This window comes from Myxocyprinus asiaticus, chromosome 31 (genome assembly GCF_019703515.2).
Source record: "Myxocyprinus asiaticus isolate MX2 ecotype Aquarium Trade chromosome 31, UBuf_Myxa_2, whole genome shotgun sequence".
NCBI classification, from domain to species: domain Eukaryota; kingdom Metazoa; phylum Chordata; class Actinopteri; order Cypriniformes; family Catostomidae; genus Myxocyprinus; species Myxocyprinus asiaticus.
The window spans coordinates 13,002,420-13,017,391 of NC_059374.1; the positions used below are offsets into that span (position 1 = coordinate 13,002,420).

Sequence of the window (14,972 nt, forward strand, 5' to 3'; positions counted from 1 at the left end):
AAGTGAATGACCAATTTACTTGTCCGAAGGACAAGCACATCACAATGCTTAATGTCGATCCCTGACTTGGATCAGAACTAATAATGCTAATATCTGATTGTTGCCAAAGTACAAAAAACATTGTAACAAAGTCAAATCAAGCCAAATAATATTTATTTGTATAGTTGTTGTTTTTTGTTTTGTTTTTTGTGCTTTTCCCAATACACATTGTTCCAAAGCAGCTTTACTGAAAAGCCGCTGTGATGTCTGTAATGTCTCAAAAACATGAATAACCAACACTCCTGGAAACATAAAAAAATCTGACTTTCTTTAACTTGGTATTATTTAAAATTTCACAACTTAGTCCCGCTATTCACATATGAGGACATACATTTTTGTGGAAAATTCTTTTCTCTAGAATTTTTTTTTTTTTTTTTTTTTACATGTTTATTAGGTGCTACTAGTTACAAATCAAAAAGTGAAATGGAAAATGCACACAGCATTCACACTCGGGTCTCAGGAGGTTAAAACTCGGGTCTTTTAAACAGTCCAGAAAGATGTCCGTCTTAGTGTTGTAAGGCTGGTTAAATCCTGTTATATAAAAGCAAGAAGCCAGGAGAGGCTGCACTATGCACTGATTTTACCTTGGTTATAGATTTTGGAAGGCATGAGACAAAGCGCAGTTGCTTATTGCTTTAATGGCAACTTTGAAAGTTTGTGAGACTTACTTCTGTCAGTTCTTCAATTCTGCAGCTTAGTTTTACAGTGTGACCATTTCTGACCATCTTTTCTCTTGGATAATACCTCCAACTAACACACACACTAATAGCACACATTACTACCCTATTATCTTTTTCTCATTTTACAAGAATAGTCTCTATTTTTTATATGCCCTCTCTTTAGACCTTATTACCATGGTTACCCTATGGTTAGAGGCTCATTAATAAAATCGTGGATTTTCACTCAAGTTCATCACATGGCAGGAAATGCCTTAGATTGAAAAGAACACAAAGTAGTACTTATGCTGTAAACATAATTACTCATTCACATCTGTTGCACATATACAGCAGCCTACGCATTTACAGGTTTGACGGACCAAATTATTTGTCTTTCCACATTTGGTTTGTTATTGTTTATACCTAAGTGACGTGGATTTGCGCAACTTGAAGCTTCTTCACCCATTATTAGGCCCTGGTGTTCTTCTAAGGATTATTTAGAGCACTAGCACTGAAAGTGCGGAGGCCCTATTGTTCTTCTAAGGATTATTAGGGCCCAAGCACTGAAAGTACGGAGACCCTGTTGTTCTTCTAAGGATTATTATTATTAATAGGGCCCAAGAACTGAAAGTGTGGAGGCCCTATTGTTCTTCTAAGGATTATTAGGGCCCAAGCACTGAAAGTGCAGAGGCCTTATTGTTCTTCTAAGGATTATTATCATTAGGGCCCAAGCACTGAAAGTGCGGAGCCCCTGTTGTTCTTCTAAGAATTGTTATTATTATTATTATTATTAATGATACTCAAGATGGCACCGAGTGTGGCTGCTGCGTTGTGAGCTCCGACACAGCATGGTAGTGTTTTGTTTGTTTTGTTTACAAGTTGTCTGCCTTATTGTCTACGACAGACAAACACTTTTGGACATTGGTTCAGCAATTGCACACCATAAACCGGACTTCAAATTCCTCAATACCGACCCGCTGTTAACAAACATGCCAGCGGAGCCCTTTGTCTGGGCTGCCCGGCCGTGGAAACGCAGGAGGAAAAGGGGAAACAGAGCCGCCGTTCTCATCAGAGTAAGACGTCGCGCAAATCGACACCCGCTACCCAGTATTCTACTGGCAAATGTTCAGTCTCTGGATAACAAGCTCTGCGAGCTGAAAGCGCGGATTTCTTTCCAACAAGAGACGAGGGACTGCTGCATTATCTGCCTTACAGAAACTTGGATGTCTGCGGAGATTCCAGACTCAGCCATCGAACCCATGGGGTTCTCCATGCACCGAGTGGACAGAGTGAAAGACCTCTCAGGTAAAAGCAGATGTGGTGGTGTATGTTTTATGATCAACAAATCCTGGTGTGATCAGAGGAACGTACATTCTATCAAGTCTTTCTGCTCTCCTGATCTGGAATTTCTCATGCTTCTGTGTCGACCATTCTGGCTACCGAGGGAATTCACAGCGGTCATTATCACTACTGTGTACATCCCGCCACAAACTGACACAGACCGGGCACTCAAGGAACTGTATGGGATTATAAGCAAACAGGAAACCGCGCACCCGGAGGCTGCATTCATTGTGACCGGGGACTTTAATAAAGCCAGTTTCAAATCAGTCGCACCAAAATACCACCAACACATTAGTTTCAACACACGAGGGGATCGGGTTTTGGACCATTGCTATTCTCCCTTCCGGGATGGCTACAAATCCCTCCCCCACCCACCATTTGGCAAATCGGACCACTCTTCCATTCTGCTTCTGCCCGCTTACAGGCAGAAACTGAACGATCTAGTGCTGGTCAGATCAATCAGACTCTACGCTACAAGACTGTTTTGATCACGTGGACTGGGAGATGTTCCGGTCCGCCTCTGATGACGAGATCGAGCTTTACGCTGATAGCGTAATGTGTTTCATCAGAAAGTGCGTAGAGGATGTCGATCCGACCAGAACAACACAGATCTATCCGAACCAGAAGCCATGGATTAATAGCGATGTTCATGCGGCACTTAATGTGCGGACCTCCGCTTTTAATTCCGGGAACGCGGAGGAGCATAAACAAGCCAGTTATGCCCTCTGAACAGCAAAATGCCAGTACAGGAACAAGATTGAAGGACAGTTCAACACCACCAACTCTAGAAGCATGTGGCATGGAATTAACATCATCACGGACTTTAAAGGGAATAAAAACTCCGCCATGAACACCGCTGCCTCTCTCCCGGATGAGCTAAACACTTTTTATGCTCGTTTTGAGGGAAATAACACCACCCTCGCGGAGAGAGCTCTCGCTGCTGAAGCTACAGAGGTTAGTTCACTCTCCGTCTCTGTAGTGGATGTAACCCAATCCTTCCGACGGGTGAATATCCGCAAAGCTGCGGGTCCAGATGGCATTCCGGGCCGCATCATCAGAGCGTGCGCGAACCAGCTGGCTGGTGTTTTTACGGACATTTTCAACCTTTCCCTCTCTTTGTCTGTAGTCCCCACGTGCTTTAAAACGTCCACCATTGTGCCTGTTCCAAAGCAATCAAAAATCACTTGCTTAAATGACTGGCGCCCTGTTGCTCTGACCCCCATCATCAGCAAATGCTTTGGGAGACTAATCAGAGATTACATCTGCTCTGTGCTGCCTCTCTCTCTAGACCCATTGCAGTTTGCTTACCGCAACAACCGCTCCACTGATGATGCCATTGCATCTACAATACACACTGCTATCTCCCACCTGGAAAAAAAGAACACTTATGTGAGAATGTTGTTTGTAGACTACAGCTCAGCATTCAACACCATAGTTCCCTCCAAGCTTGATGAGAAACTCCAGGCTCTGGGCTTAAACAGCTCGCTGTGCAGCTGGATCCTGGACTTCCTGTCAAGCAGACGCCAGGTGGTTTGAATAGGCAGCAACATCTCCTCATCACTGACCCTCAACACTGGAGCCCCACAGGGCTGTGTTCTTAGCCCACTCTTGTATTCCTTGTACACACATGACTGTGTGGCAACACATAGCTCCAATGCCATCATTAAGTTTGCTGATGACACGACAGTGGTAGGTCTGATTACTGACAATGATGAAACAGCCTTCAGAGAGGAGGTGCACACTCTGACACACTGGTGTCAGGAGCACAACCTCTCCCTCAACGTCAGTAAGACAAAGGAGCTTGTGGTGGACTTCAGAAGAAAAGAAGGAGAACACAGTCCCATCACCATCAATGGAGCACCAGTGGAGAGAGTCAGCAGCTTCAAGTTCCTGGGTGTCCACATCACTAAGGAACTCACATGGTCCATCCACACTGAAGTCTTTGTGAAGAAGGCTCATCAGCGCCTCTTCTTCCTGAGACGGCTGAGGAAGTTTGGAATGAACCGCCATATCCTCACACGGTGCTACCCTGCACTGTAGAGAGCATCCTGACTGGCTGCATCTCTGCCTGGTACGGCAATAACACCGCCCACAACCGCAAAGCACTGAAAAGGGTGGTACGAACTGCCAGACACATCATCGGAGGTGAGCCTCCCTCCCTCCAGGACATATATACCAGGTGGTGTGTGAAAAAAGCTACTTTTGGGGTACTTAACATGCGTGAAACTCTTGAAAGTTTGCACACACATGAGAGCTATCGGCCATTAGGGCTGGGCAAAGTTGCAGGGGGGGCTCTGTAGCGCCACCTAGAAGATGGGCATGTTTGGGGGCTCTGTAGCACCACCCTTTTCAGCTACTGTCACCAAACTTTTTACACATATAGATCTCATCAAGCCGGACAACTTTCATGCGACAGTCATAAGCTCTGCCCAACAGGAAGTCGGTCATTTTGGATTGTTTGAAAAATGCATGCTCTGGAATTTTAAATGCTCCTCCTAGGGCTTTCATGTTATGGGTACATAATGTGGTTGACATCATGCCAAGACATTGACGATGCTAAATTGCAAACTGATTTTTGATTTGTCGAACGGTGTTGCCATGGCGATGCGATAAATTAATGTCAAAAAATGGGAAAAGGGAAGTATCTCATATATGCTGCATGCATCGTATGATTTACATAAAAATGGTGTGGCTATTGTGGGTCGCAGTCATAGCGCCACCAACTGGCGGTGGGAAGTGTGGCACGTTAAACATACTTTGAAATATCCCTTTTATGTTTACCTGAATTGCTTCAAAATTCTTTAGAATAATGTCAAGACACTGCTGGTGTAAAATTGTAAAGGAATATTTTATATCTTAAATACTGTTGCCATGACAATGCATTAATTGTTATTATTCCCTCCTATATTTGGGTGTTTTTGAGGCACTTGGCATGCTTAAAATTTCATGAAATTTGCTTACACATCAGAGTCGTTGGCCATTAGAGCTGGGCAAAAGTTCATGCATGGGTGTGTGTGAGGGGGCTCTATAGCACCCCCTTTAAAATGGGCGTGAAAATTTTCACCTATAGTCACCAAAATTGGTACATATGTAGTTCTCACCAAGCTGGACAACTTTCATAATTATAGTTATTGGCTCCGACCAACAGGAAGTTGGCCATTATGTTTTTTTTAAATTGCAGTCTCTGAACTTTTAAATACTCCTCCTATGGGATTCATGAGACTGTCACCACATTTAGACAACATTATGCCAAGACATTGAAGATGCTAAATTGTGAACAGATTTTTGATGTATCGAACGGTGTTGCCATGGTGAGGCATTAAATTAATGGTGAAAAATGGGAAACAGGAAGTGTCTCATCTTCTGTGTGCAATATGTGATTTAGATCATAATTGAGATTTTGAGACTTTAATTTATTCTTGGGGGCTAATCACATGGATGTGACTATTTTGGGTCACAGTCATAGCGCCGCCACCTGGCAGCAGGAAGTGTGGCTCTTACAACAGACTTTAAAATAGTCTGTATATTTACCTAAATTGCTTCAAAATTGTGGAGAATAATGTCAAATGCCAAAAGAATGTGTCCACCTTGCATTGTTTTCTGAAAGCGACCGGGTGGAAATGGACCTATGGTGCTTGGGCCCATCATATTATTTATGATTGATTTCATATTTAAGTTACTGAAAAGAACAGTTCACCTAAAAATGAAAATTCTGTCATTGTTTACTCACCCTCAACACCATGAAAGCATCTTAAAAGTAGTCCATACGGATTGTGTCTGTATTCTAAGTCTTCTAAAGCCATACAATAGCTTTGTGCGAGGAAATGAAATTCAAGTTGTTATTCACTTAAGAGCTTCCCTTCCATGCTTTCAAATCTCATTCTCACTCGCATTCAGTTCAAATGTGGTGCATCAAGACTCATTGCACCAGATTTAACATATTTGAATTGAATGAGATTTAAGAGCTAAGGTGGAGAGGATGTTTTTCAGCAAATAAAAAAAATTTCAGTCTGTACCTCACACCACTTATGTGAAAGATCCAAGTTCATGGGCAATGGAAGAGTCAGGAGACAGTAAACAGTTCACACACTTCAGATCCAACAAATAAAACAAAGAAATGGCTCTTAGTGGCCAACTCAAATAGGGCTTTCAATATAAAAGTTTTGCTGCTGGTCCTTCAGAAACCACTGCTCTGAGCCACTCTCTCTCTCCATCTCTGACGCTCTGGCGAGCCTTATCAGGTCTCCCTCTGCCATCATTATAATGAGAGACAGGTGTTAGAGTAATTACAGCCCAGGTGACGAGCCTTACTGCTCTCCCTCTCCCGCAGACAGACACATGACCACGCCCCCCATGCCACATACCCCCACTGCCGACTCAGGCCGGGGCAACATCTGGCCTGCCTACTCTTCCCCCCCCCCCCCCAGGTAGGTAGTAGCGGAGAGTAAGAATGGCCCACTTAATCGCAAGACACTCCTTCTCGGTGGTGTTGTACTTTGTCTCCCTGAAGGAGAGCTTGAGACTAATAAACAGCACCGGCCATTCCTCCCCTCCCACCTCCTGCGAGAGCACCACCCCCAGCCCCTTGTCAGATGCATCCATCTGTAAAATAAAGGGAAGAGAGAAGTCAGGTGCATGTAACAGCGGCCCCCCTCAAAGTGCAGACTTTACTTTAAGGAAAGCCTGTTGGCACGACTCTGTCCACTGGACCGGATCGGGAGCCCCCTTTTTAGTAAGGTCAGTCAGCGGGCTGGTGACATCAGAATAACTAGGCACAAACCTTCGGTAGTAGCCCGCCAGCCCCAAAAACTGCCTTACCTCTTTTTTGGTCTTGGGCTTTGGGCAGGCTGTGATCGCTGCAGTTTTATTAACCTGTGGATGCACCTGCCCATGACCCAACCCAGATACCGAACTTCCACCTGCCCAGTTGCACACTTCTTTGGGTTGGCCGTGAGTCCCACCTGTCGCAGTGCTCTCAGGACAGCCCTCAGATGTTGCATATGCCGCTGCCAGTCATTACTATAAATGATGATATCATCTAGATATGCGGCGGCATATTCCGTATGTGGTCTAAGGATTTTGTCCATGAGGCGCTGAAACATGGCCGGGGCCCTGAACAAACCAAATGGAAGCATCGTGAATTGGTGTAATCCGAACGGTGTGGAAAAAGCAGTTTTTTCTCGGGATATTGGAGTTAAAGGGATCTGCCAATAACCCATAGTTAAGTCCAGCATCGAGTAAAATTGAGCCGCGCTCAACCGATTGAGTGATTTGTCAATTTGCTGCATTGGATAAGCGTCAAATTTGGATACCGTGTTCACATTCTGGTAGTGAACACAGAACCGGACTGAGCCGTGACTTTTCGGTACCAGAACTACTGGGCTGGCCCCATCGCTGTGCGACTCCTGTATTATACCCATTTCAAGCATTGCCTCTAATTCTTTCTGAATTATCTTTTTCTTGTGTTCAGGAAGACGATAGGGTCAGCTACGAACCACCACCCCCGGGGTGGTCTTGATATGGTGCTCTTTAAGGTTTGTGTGACCGGGAAGGGGTGAAAAGTCATCCACGAATTCCGCTTGCAACCGGGCAATGTCCGTAAACTGCGACAGTGTTGAGAGGTGGTCTCTACAAGGGACCGGGTGAATGAATTTAGTTTGGGAGTCACCTCCGGCCGGAGCTCCGCCCTCTCCGGGACTGCCATCGCCAAGGCTATAGGCACCGCCTCCCTCCATGGTTTCAGGAGGTTGAGGTGGTAGATTTGACGTGCCCCTCCCATACCCATTCGCTTAACCTCATAATCGAGATCTCCAAGGGTGCCTCAAAGGTTCCTTACCACTTGGCGAGTAATTTAGAGCTTGAAGTGGGCAGCAATACAAGCACTTTACCTCTCTGTGCGAATTCTCATAGTCGGGTGCCCCTGTTGTACAGTCGGCATTGATGTTCTTGCGCTTGGAGCAAATTCTCTTGTGTTACTTGCCCCAAAGTGTGGAGTTTTGCTCTAAGGTCTAGAACGTATTGAATTAGATTTTTGCTATTCGAAGGTCCTTCCTCACAAGCTTCCCATATGACGTTGAGCACGGCACGCGCCGACGCCCATACAGTAGCTAAAATGGGGAAAAACCTGTGGAGGCTTGCGAGTTCGTGCCACTTATCCCAATTCTTAGTGTCTTTGTGAACAAATTTACGAATCATGTTTTTCAAGGTCTTATTAAATCGTTCGACCAACCCGTCAATTTGCGGGTTATAAATGCTGGTGCGAATCGATTTAATACCAAATAATTTGTACAGTTTGTGTAGTGTACGTGACATGAATCTTGTGCCTTGATTAGTGAGGATTTCCTTTGGAATCCCCACTCGGGAGATAATTTTGAAGAGTGCCTCCACAACACTACATGCTGAGATGTTGCGCAGGGGCACTGCTTCCGGATATTGAGTTGCATAATCCACCAGAACTAATACAAAGTGATGTATGGCCTGACGAGGTCCATGCCAATTCTCTCGAAGGGAACCTCGATCAGTGGCAGAGGGCGCAATGGCGCTTTTGGGGTGGCCGGTGGATTCACCAACTGACATTCACGGCATGCCGCACACCATTTGCGTATGTCGCTGTGAATGCCCGGCCAAAAGAAACGGGCTATTATATGGTTCAAAGTCTTTTCGTGACCTAAGTGCCTAGACATTGGGTTATAGTGAGCCACCTGGATGAGGGTTTCCCGACGGCTCTTTGGTACTAATAGCTGAGTTGAATTCTTTTTGATCTGAGTGTCCTGCATCACTCGATATAACCGCTCCTTAATAATAGAAAAGTGTGGGTATGTGAGCACAACATTAGGCTGGAGCTGTTGACCATCAATTACTTTCACTTGGTCAAAGGCATGCTTGAGGGACTTGTCACATGACTGCGCCAGAGGGAAATCCCCCTCAGGGAAGCCCCTGAGTACGGGAACTCCCTCGTCTGCATCATCATGATGCAGAGCAGACATCGACGGCTCTGGCACCGCCTCTCCAGCCATAGCGTCGCACGTCACACACCGTGACACCACTTTGCAGGACCCATCCACACACACACATTACCCTCAATAAATTTTTTAAGCCAGGCCAATTGGTTCCCAGAATTAGTGGATGGGTGAGGCTGAAATTAACTGTGGCCTCGACTCTATGCCTTTTCCACCTAAATCGTATCTCAGTGGTAACCACTGGATACTTGTGAATGTCACTATGCACACACCTCACCCTCACTCATTTATTCTTATCCAGTGCCCCATCTTGCACCAAGCGTTGGTGGATAGAGGTTTGGGAACAACCCAAATCCACCAAAGCTTGATGTGTATCCCCTTTTACCTTTACCGGAATCCGACACGCCCCTGCCCGATCATGGGTGGCCTGCAGAGCGTCAGGGATCTGGATCAGTGTCCCCACCTCCATCACCAGACATTGATCCTGGCAGTGCCTGGCTTCCCCACAGCTCCGATAGACCGGCCCAGGCTTTCCTACCACATTCTTGGGGGCGGTCTCGCCAACCTGGGGAGGAGAGTGGAGGGAGAGAGGGGGAGTAGGAGGGATGGACAAGGGGAGGGGTTTGGACGGGGCTCCTCCCCTCTTCCGGGGAGCCAGAACAGGGCAGAACTGGGAGGGATGGGGGGGGGAAGAATGAGACACGGGGTGGAGAGAGAGAAGAGGGAGAAGAAAAAATCACTGCATCGCTGCCTCCTGGAAACGCCGCCATGTAGTCATCTGCCAGCTGGACGGCCTCCTCCAGCGACGCATGGCAGTGGCACTGGACCCACTAGGACATTCCTCGAGGAAGCTGGGAGATGAACTGCTCCAGTACCACCGATGACATCCACGGCACCGTGGGTTCCCTCTGCCAGCAACCATTTCCGGCCCGCATCCCGGAGCTGTTGGGCAAAAGCGAACGGGCGGCCATGCCTCCCGAAGCTCAGGGACCTGAAGAGCTGACGACTCTATTCAGGGTGATGGCCGACCCGTTGCTGGACGGCTTTCCTCAGATGTTTATAGTTAAGGAGTCTGATTTTGGGAAGTTGTTGTGCCACTAGCTGTGCCTCCCCGGAGAGTAGGGGCAATAAGCGGGCCGCCCACTGGTCAGGAGGCCACTTCCATACCTCGGCCGTTTTCTCAAATAAATCTAGGAAGGCCTCTGGGTCGTCATTTGGCCCCATCCTCATCAGAGACATGGGTGGGGTGGGCTCCGGGGGGGGGTTGCAGCACCAGCCCCCTCTCTAGCGTTTAGGCTCCGGAACACCTGCCGGTCCTCAGCTTGTGCCTGGAGCAGGACTTGCAAACACTGTTCCTGCTCCAGGCATAACTCCATCAGGGCTTGATATTGGTTTTCCTGGATGCTGGCGAGGGACTTGACAACTTTGCCCAGCGGTGAAGACTCCATAGCGGCGTAATCCTCCAAAGCCGGGTTTTCGGCACCACTGTGAAAGATCCAAGTTCGTGGGCAATGGAGGAGTCAGGAGACAGCAAACAGTTGAGTATTTATTCACACACTTCAGATCCAACAAATAAAACAAAGAAACAGCTCTTAGTGGCCAACTCAAATAGGGCTCTATATATAAACAGTCTCTGTTTTGCTGCTGTTCTTCAGACACCACTGCTCTGAGCTACTCTCTCTCTCCGTCTCTGATGCTCTGGCGAGCCTTATCAGGTCTCCCTCCACCATCACTATAATGAGAGACAGGTGTTAGAGTAATTACAGCCCAGGTGATGAGCCTTACTGCTCTCCCTCTCCCGCAGACAGACACATGACCACGCCCCCCATGCTACACCTTAGTATTGAATTCAACACATAACTTGTCCTGCACTGTTTGTGGAAATCATGAATGATACCTCAAAATTGTGCAGTTTGTTGAGGCTACTTTTCTAAGCTCTTTTTATTTTTAAGATTTTTGCATGGAAGATGATTAAATAGGCAAAAAAATTTCACTGACATACATTTAAAGGGATATTTCACCCAAAAGTGTTAATTCTCTAATCATTTACTCAACCTCATGCCATCTTGTATGACTTCCATTCTTCAGCAGAAACACAAATGAAGATAATTTGAAAGATTTGTTCAGTGGGGTCCAAAACTTTCAAGATCCAAAAAGGACATAAAGGCAGCATTAAAGTAATCCATATGACTTGAGTGGTTTAATCCATGACCTCTGAAGCGATACACTGCCTTTGGGTGGAAAACAGACCAAAACAGTCCTTATTCACTGTAAATCTTGACCTATGGCCCGATGGGAACACAGTCCATGCTTCAAGACAGTGATTCTTTGATGCCGCACATGGTTGCAAGGCCCTCAAATCCCGGTATCATTATACATCAATAAGGCATTTTCTAGTGTTTATCATCAACCTTTTGGCGATCGCGGTACATTTTAAAAGTATCGTAGAAATCTCAACCCACGACTCTTTCATTTTAACTCGCCTTTGCATTTTCAAAATACCCCAACTGGGCATAAAAACTGCGAACTTGGCAACACTGTGTCTGTTTTGGGTCTGTTCCTCACCCAAAGCGGTCGTATTTCTTCAGAAGACATGGATTAAACCACTCGAGTAGTATGGATTACTTTTATGCTGTATTTATGTCCTTTTATGGAGCTTAAAAGTTTTGGAATTAATTTACTTACATTGTATGGACAAAAACACCTCATATCTCCAATCAAAATATGTTTGTTTGTGTTGCGCAGAAGAAAGAAAATACGAGTTTGAGATGGCATAAGGGTGATTAAATGATGAGAGAATTATTATTTTTGGGTGAACTATCCCTTTAAGGAGGGACTTGAACCATATCTAGACCAAAATATCTACCACAGACACCTGAGCATTGTGGCTGCCAGTTTTGCACAAGCTAGTTCATGTAAATATCTAGTTTATCTCTCTCGTTTTGGATTTACAATCCATGATCTTTTCAATTCAACACAGCAGTTGTCAGGTGAAGAAGTTTCTAACAAACTCAGTGACTCTTATGAACATTTGCAGGCACTTTTAGTAAGGTGTTATATTACAGAAAACAGGCGAGAAAGAGAAAGCATAGAAAGTATGCGCGTGTATGTGTGGGTCTTGGCACAGCAGTGCAGTCTGGGCATTTCCACGCCTGTCCTCATCACACACCCCCGTAAAAGGCTGGCGTGTGACTAAGCGTCTCTGGACACCTGCTGTCCACCAGCTCAGGGCACAGCTGTCTCTCCTACTGCATCAATGTCTTCACTGTCCACTCATGCTGTTATTTATGGCCTGTCTCAGCTTTATATTGCTCCTGTTGCCCACATGAGTCATGATTGATGAAGCTGGCCCTCAAAAGCCAACATTATGTCTCATTTCAGTGGCATCATTTTAAAAACATTACGGCCCTCAAAGGTTTGTATGCAAGAACTTCCACTAGACGTGCCATGTGAAGTTCCTGTTTCCAGACTTAATTAATCTTTGTCCTTTGTTGTTTATTAAAAGAAAAAGCCATTCAAGCATTTCAGTGATTTTACCAGAGTTAAAGGATTAGTTCACCCAAAAAGCAAACTTCTCTCATAATATTCTCACTCTCATGACACAAACTTTCTATACAATGAAAGCATACAGTAACCAGGGGCTGTTATGCTCATAAAAGGATAAAAAAGTACCATAAGTCTTCTGAAACCATATGATAGCTTTGTGTAAGGAACAGACAAAAATTGAAGTCGTTATTCATTGATAATCTTGCCATCCATCAGAGCTGGAGGAAACTCATTTACATTTCTGCATTCAATTTTGGAGAATTGATTTGGCTATTATACAAGAGAACCAATGCTGTTTGGTGTCATTTATGTCAAATATGGCGTGATGCATCTTCAGAAGTTTAAAGATTCATGTGGAGTCACAGGTGTGTGTATATCTGCTATTTTACAATCACTTCAAACATGGTCCATCCAATTGCATTAGTGCCCGCCCACTTTTTCAGCTGCCTTGGTTCTAGAAGTATTTTTCCCGTCCATAGGAGGTGAAACTTTTTCTGTCTCAAGTGGTCCTGTTCCACCCCTTCCTTTTCATGGTTGTTTATGTGTTAAATTCACAGCTCTTGTTTGCAGCCGTTTGGGGAAGTGGCTGTTGTATCCTTAACTGATGTTTTGCTGTGTTCTCTCTCTCAGGGGCCTCTGGCCAACCTCCCCGGCATGGACAGCACATCCTTAAAAACAGCCATGGTGAGGCATGTTTCTTTTTTTATATAACCACTGCTTCTTTTATTTGTTGTTTTGTTTGTCTACTGATTTGTTATTTGTGTCTGTTTTACTCATAGGTCCAGTTTGACCGTTATTTGGCCTCTCCTGATACGCTTGTAATGCCGCAGCTCAACTTCCTGCTCAGTGCTGCTATCAAGTATGTGTCATCTCACATTTCATCTTTAATACAGATTTAAAAAATTTAAAATTAAATTAATTTATGAATGAATGAAGCATTTCAGTACACTAGTGGTGTCCGCTGCACACTTTATCTTAAAGAGTTCATCCTCATGTGATTCTAAACCTGTATGACTTATTTTCTTCTGTGGAACATAATTCATTTTTTTATGAATTATATGAATTTTACACAATATTTTCAGTAGTGAGCACAGTAATAACCCAATAATCATCCAATGTAGAAAATGGCCCCTTTTAAATGTTTCACTTCTAACATTTACATTTCTGCAGTGTGCATCACATTTATTAGAACCAAGATGTAGAATTTGACAATCAAACTCATATGGTTAAGAGTATTTGAACAGTGTTTAATTGTATTTAATTTTTTTGTGTTGTGTTATTTTGTGTTGTGTTGTGTTGTGTTTTTGTTTTATTTGTTTGTTTTTTTGTGTTGTTTTGTTTTGTTTTGCACTATATGAATTGTATACAATATTTACAGTAGTGAGTACAGTAATCATCCAATAATCACACAGTGTAGAAAATGGCCCCTTTTAAATGTTTCACTTCTAAGATTTACATTTCCGCAGTGTGCATCACAATTTCACATTTATTAGAACCGAGATGTAGAATTTGTCAATCAAACTCATATGGTTAAGAGTATTTGAACAATAATGAAAGTTTTTTTTGTTTTGTTTTGTTTAGATTTTTTTGTATTTTGATTTGTTTTTTGTTCACCACTATATTTTTTTTCACCATTCTTTCAGTGATATTTTATTTTTATTTTTTTCTAGTTTAGTCACCATTCTTTTCGCTTAGACCTAAACAACTGATTGGTTTTAGACCATAAAATTTATTCAAGCGTCATCGCATTAACAAAGCGAGGAGCATGAGAGGTTTCTCATGGATTTGTCACGTTTCCTTCTTCCTTGCAGTAAGAGCATGCTTTTAGCATCAGCGCATCAATGCGATGTTGCTATTTGAGCGGTAGAGAGGCACGCAACACTGAGTCACATTGTTACTGGGAAGTGTATCAGGCTTGAGGAGCACTCACTGTCCCTCAGGTTAATGTTCTCTATTAATGGAGATGGACTCGTGCACAGGCTTGGCACAACTAATTAGCTCCTGGTCCATTTCTCTCTTTCTCTTTCTTTCTCTCTCTCTCTCTCTCTCTCTCTCCCTCTCTCTCTCTCCCTTGATCTCCCACACATAAACATGCCATACGTGACTTAAATCTGTGTGAGGTACAAAAAATGTCTAAATAGAGATGGATCAGCACACACAAACACACACACATACGCATGGTTTTTGTTCAGTACACTTCATCTCATACATTTAACTTTAAAGCAATAGTTAACCTAAATATGAAAATTCTGTCATTGTTTACTCACCCTCACGTTGTTTCAAACCTGTATGACTGTTTTTCTTCAGTGGAACACAAAAGGAGATATTACACACAATGACAGCCTTAGTCATCATCCACTTTTATTTCATCTTTTACCTATGCAATGAAAGTGAATGATAACGGAAACTGTCAGTTCCTAACATTGTGCCT

The 14,972-nt window shown here is 44.2% G+C and overlaps 1 protein-coding gene across 2 annotated transcripts in view; it reads left to right on the forward strand.

The window, feature by feature from the left end:
- Positions 1 to 14,972, forward strand: part of cog6 (component of oligomeric golgi complex 6) — a 97,920-nt gene that overhangs the window by 73,298 nt on the left and 9,650 nt on the right. Inside the window, exons 17-18 of one of the 2 annotated variants that reach the window (XM_051665095.1) lie at positions 13,172 to 13,225; positions 13,321 to 13,400. In XM_051665095.1, the coding sequence (XP_051521055.1) occupies positions 13,172 to 13,225; positions 13,321 to 13,400 (134 nt within the window). Of the gene's footprint in view, positions 1 to 13,171; positions 13,231 to 13,320; positions 13,401 to 14,972 lie in introns of both variants that reach the window. The other variant, XM_051665096.1, reaches the window with a different exon arrangement.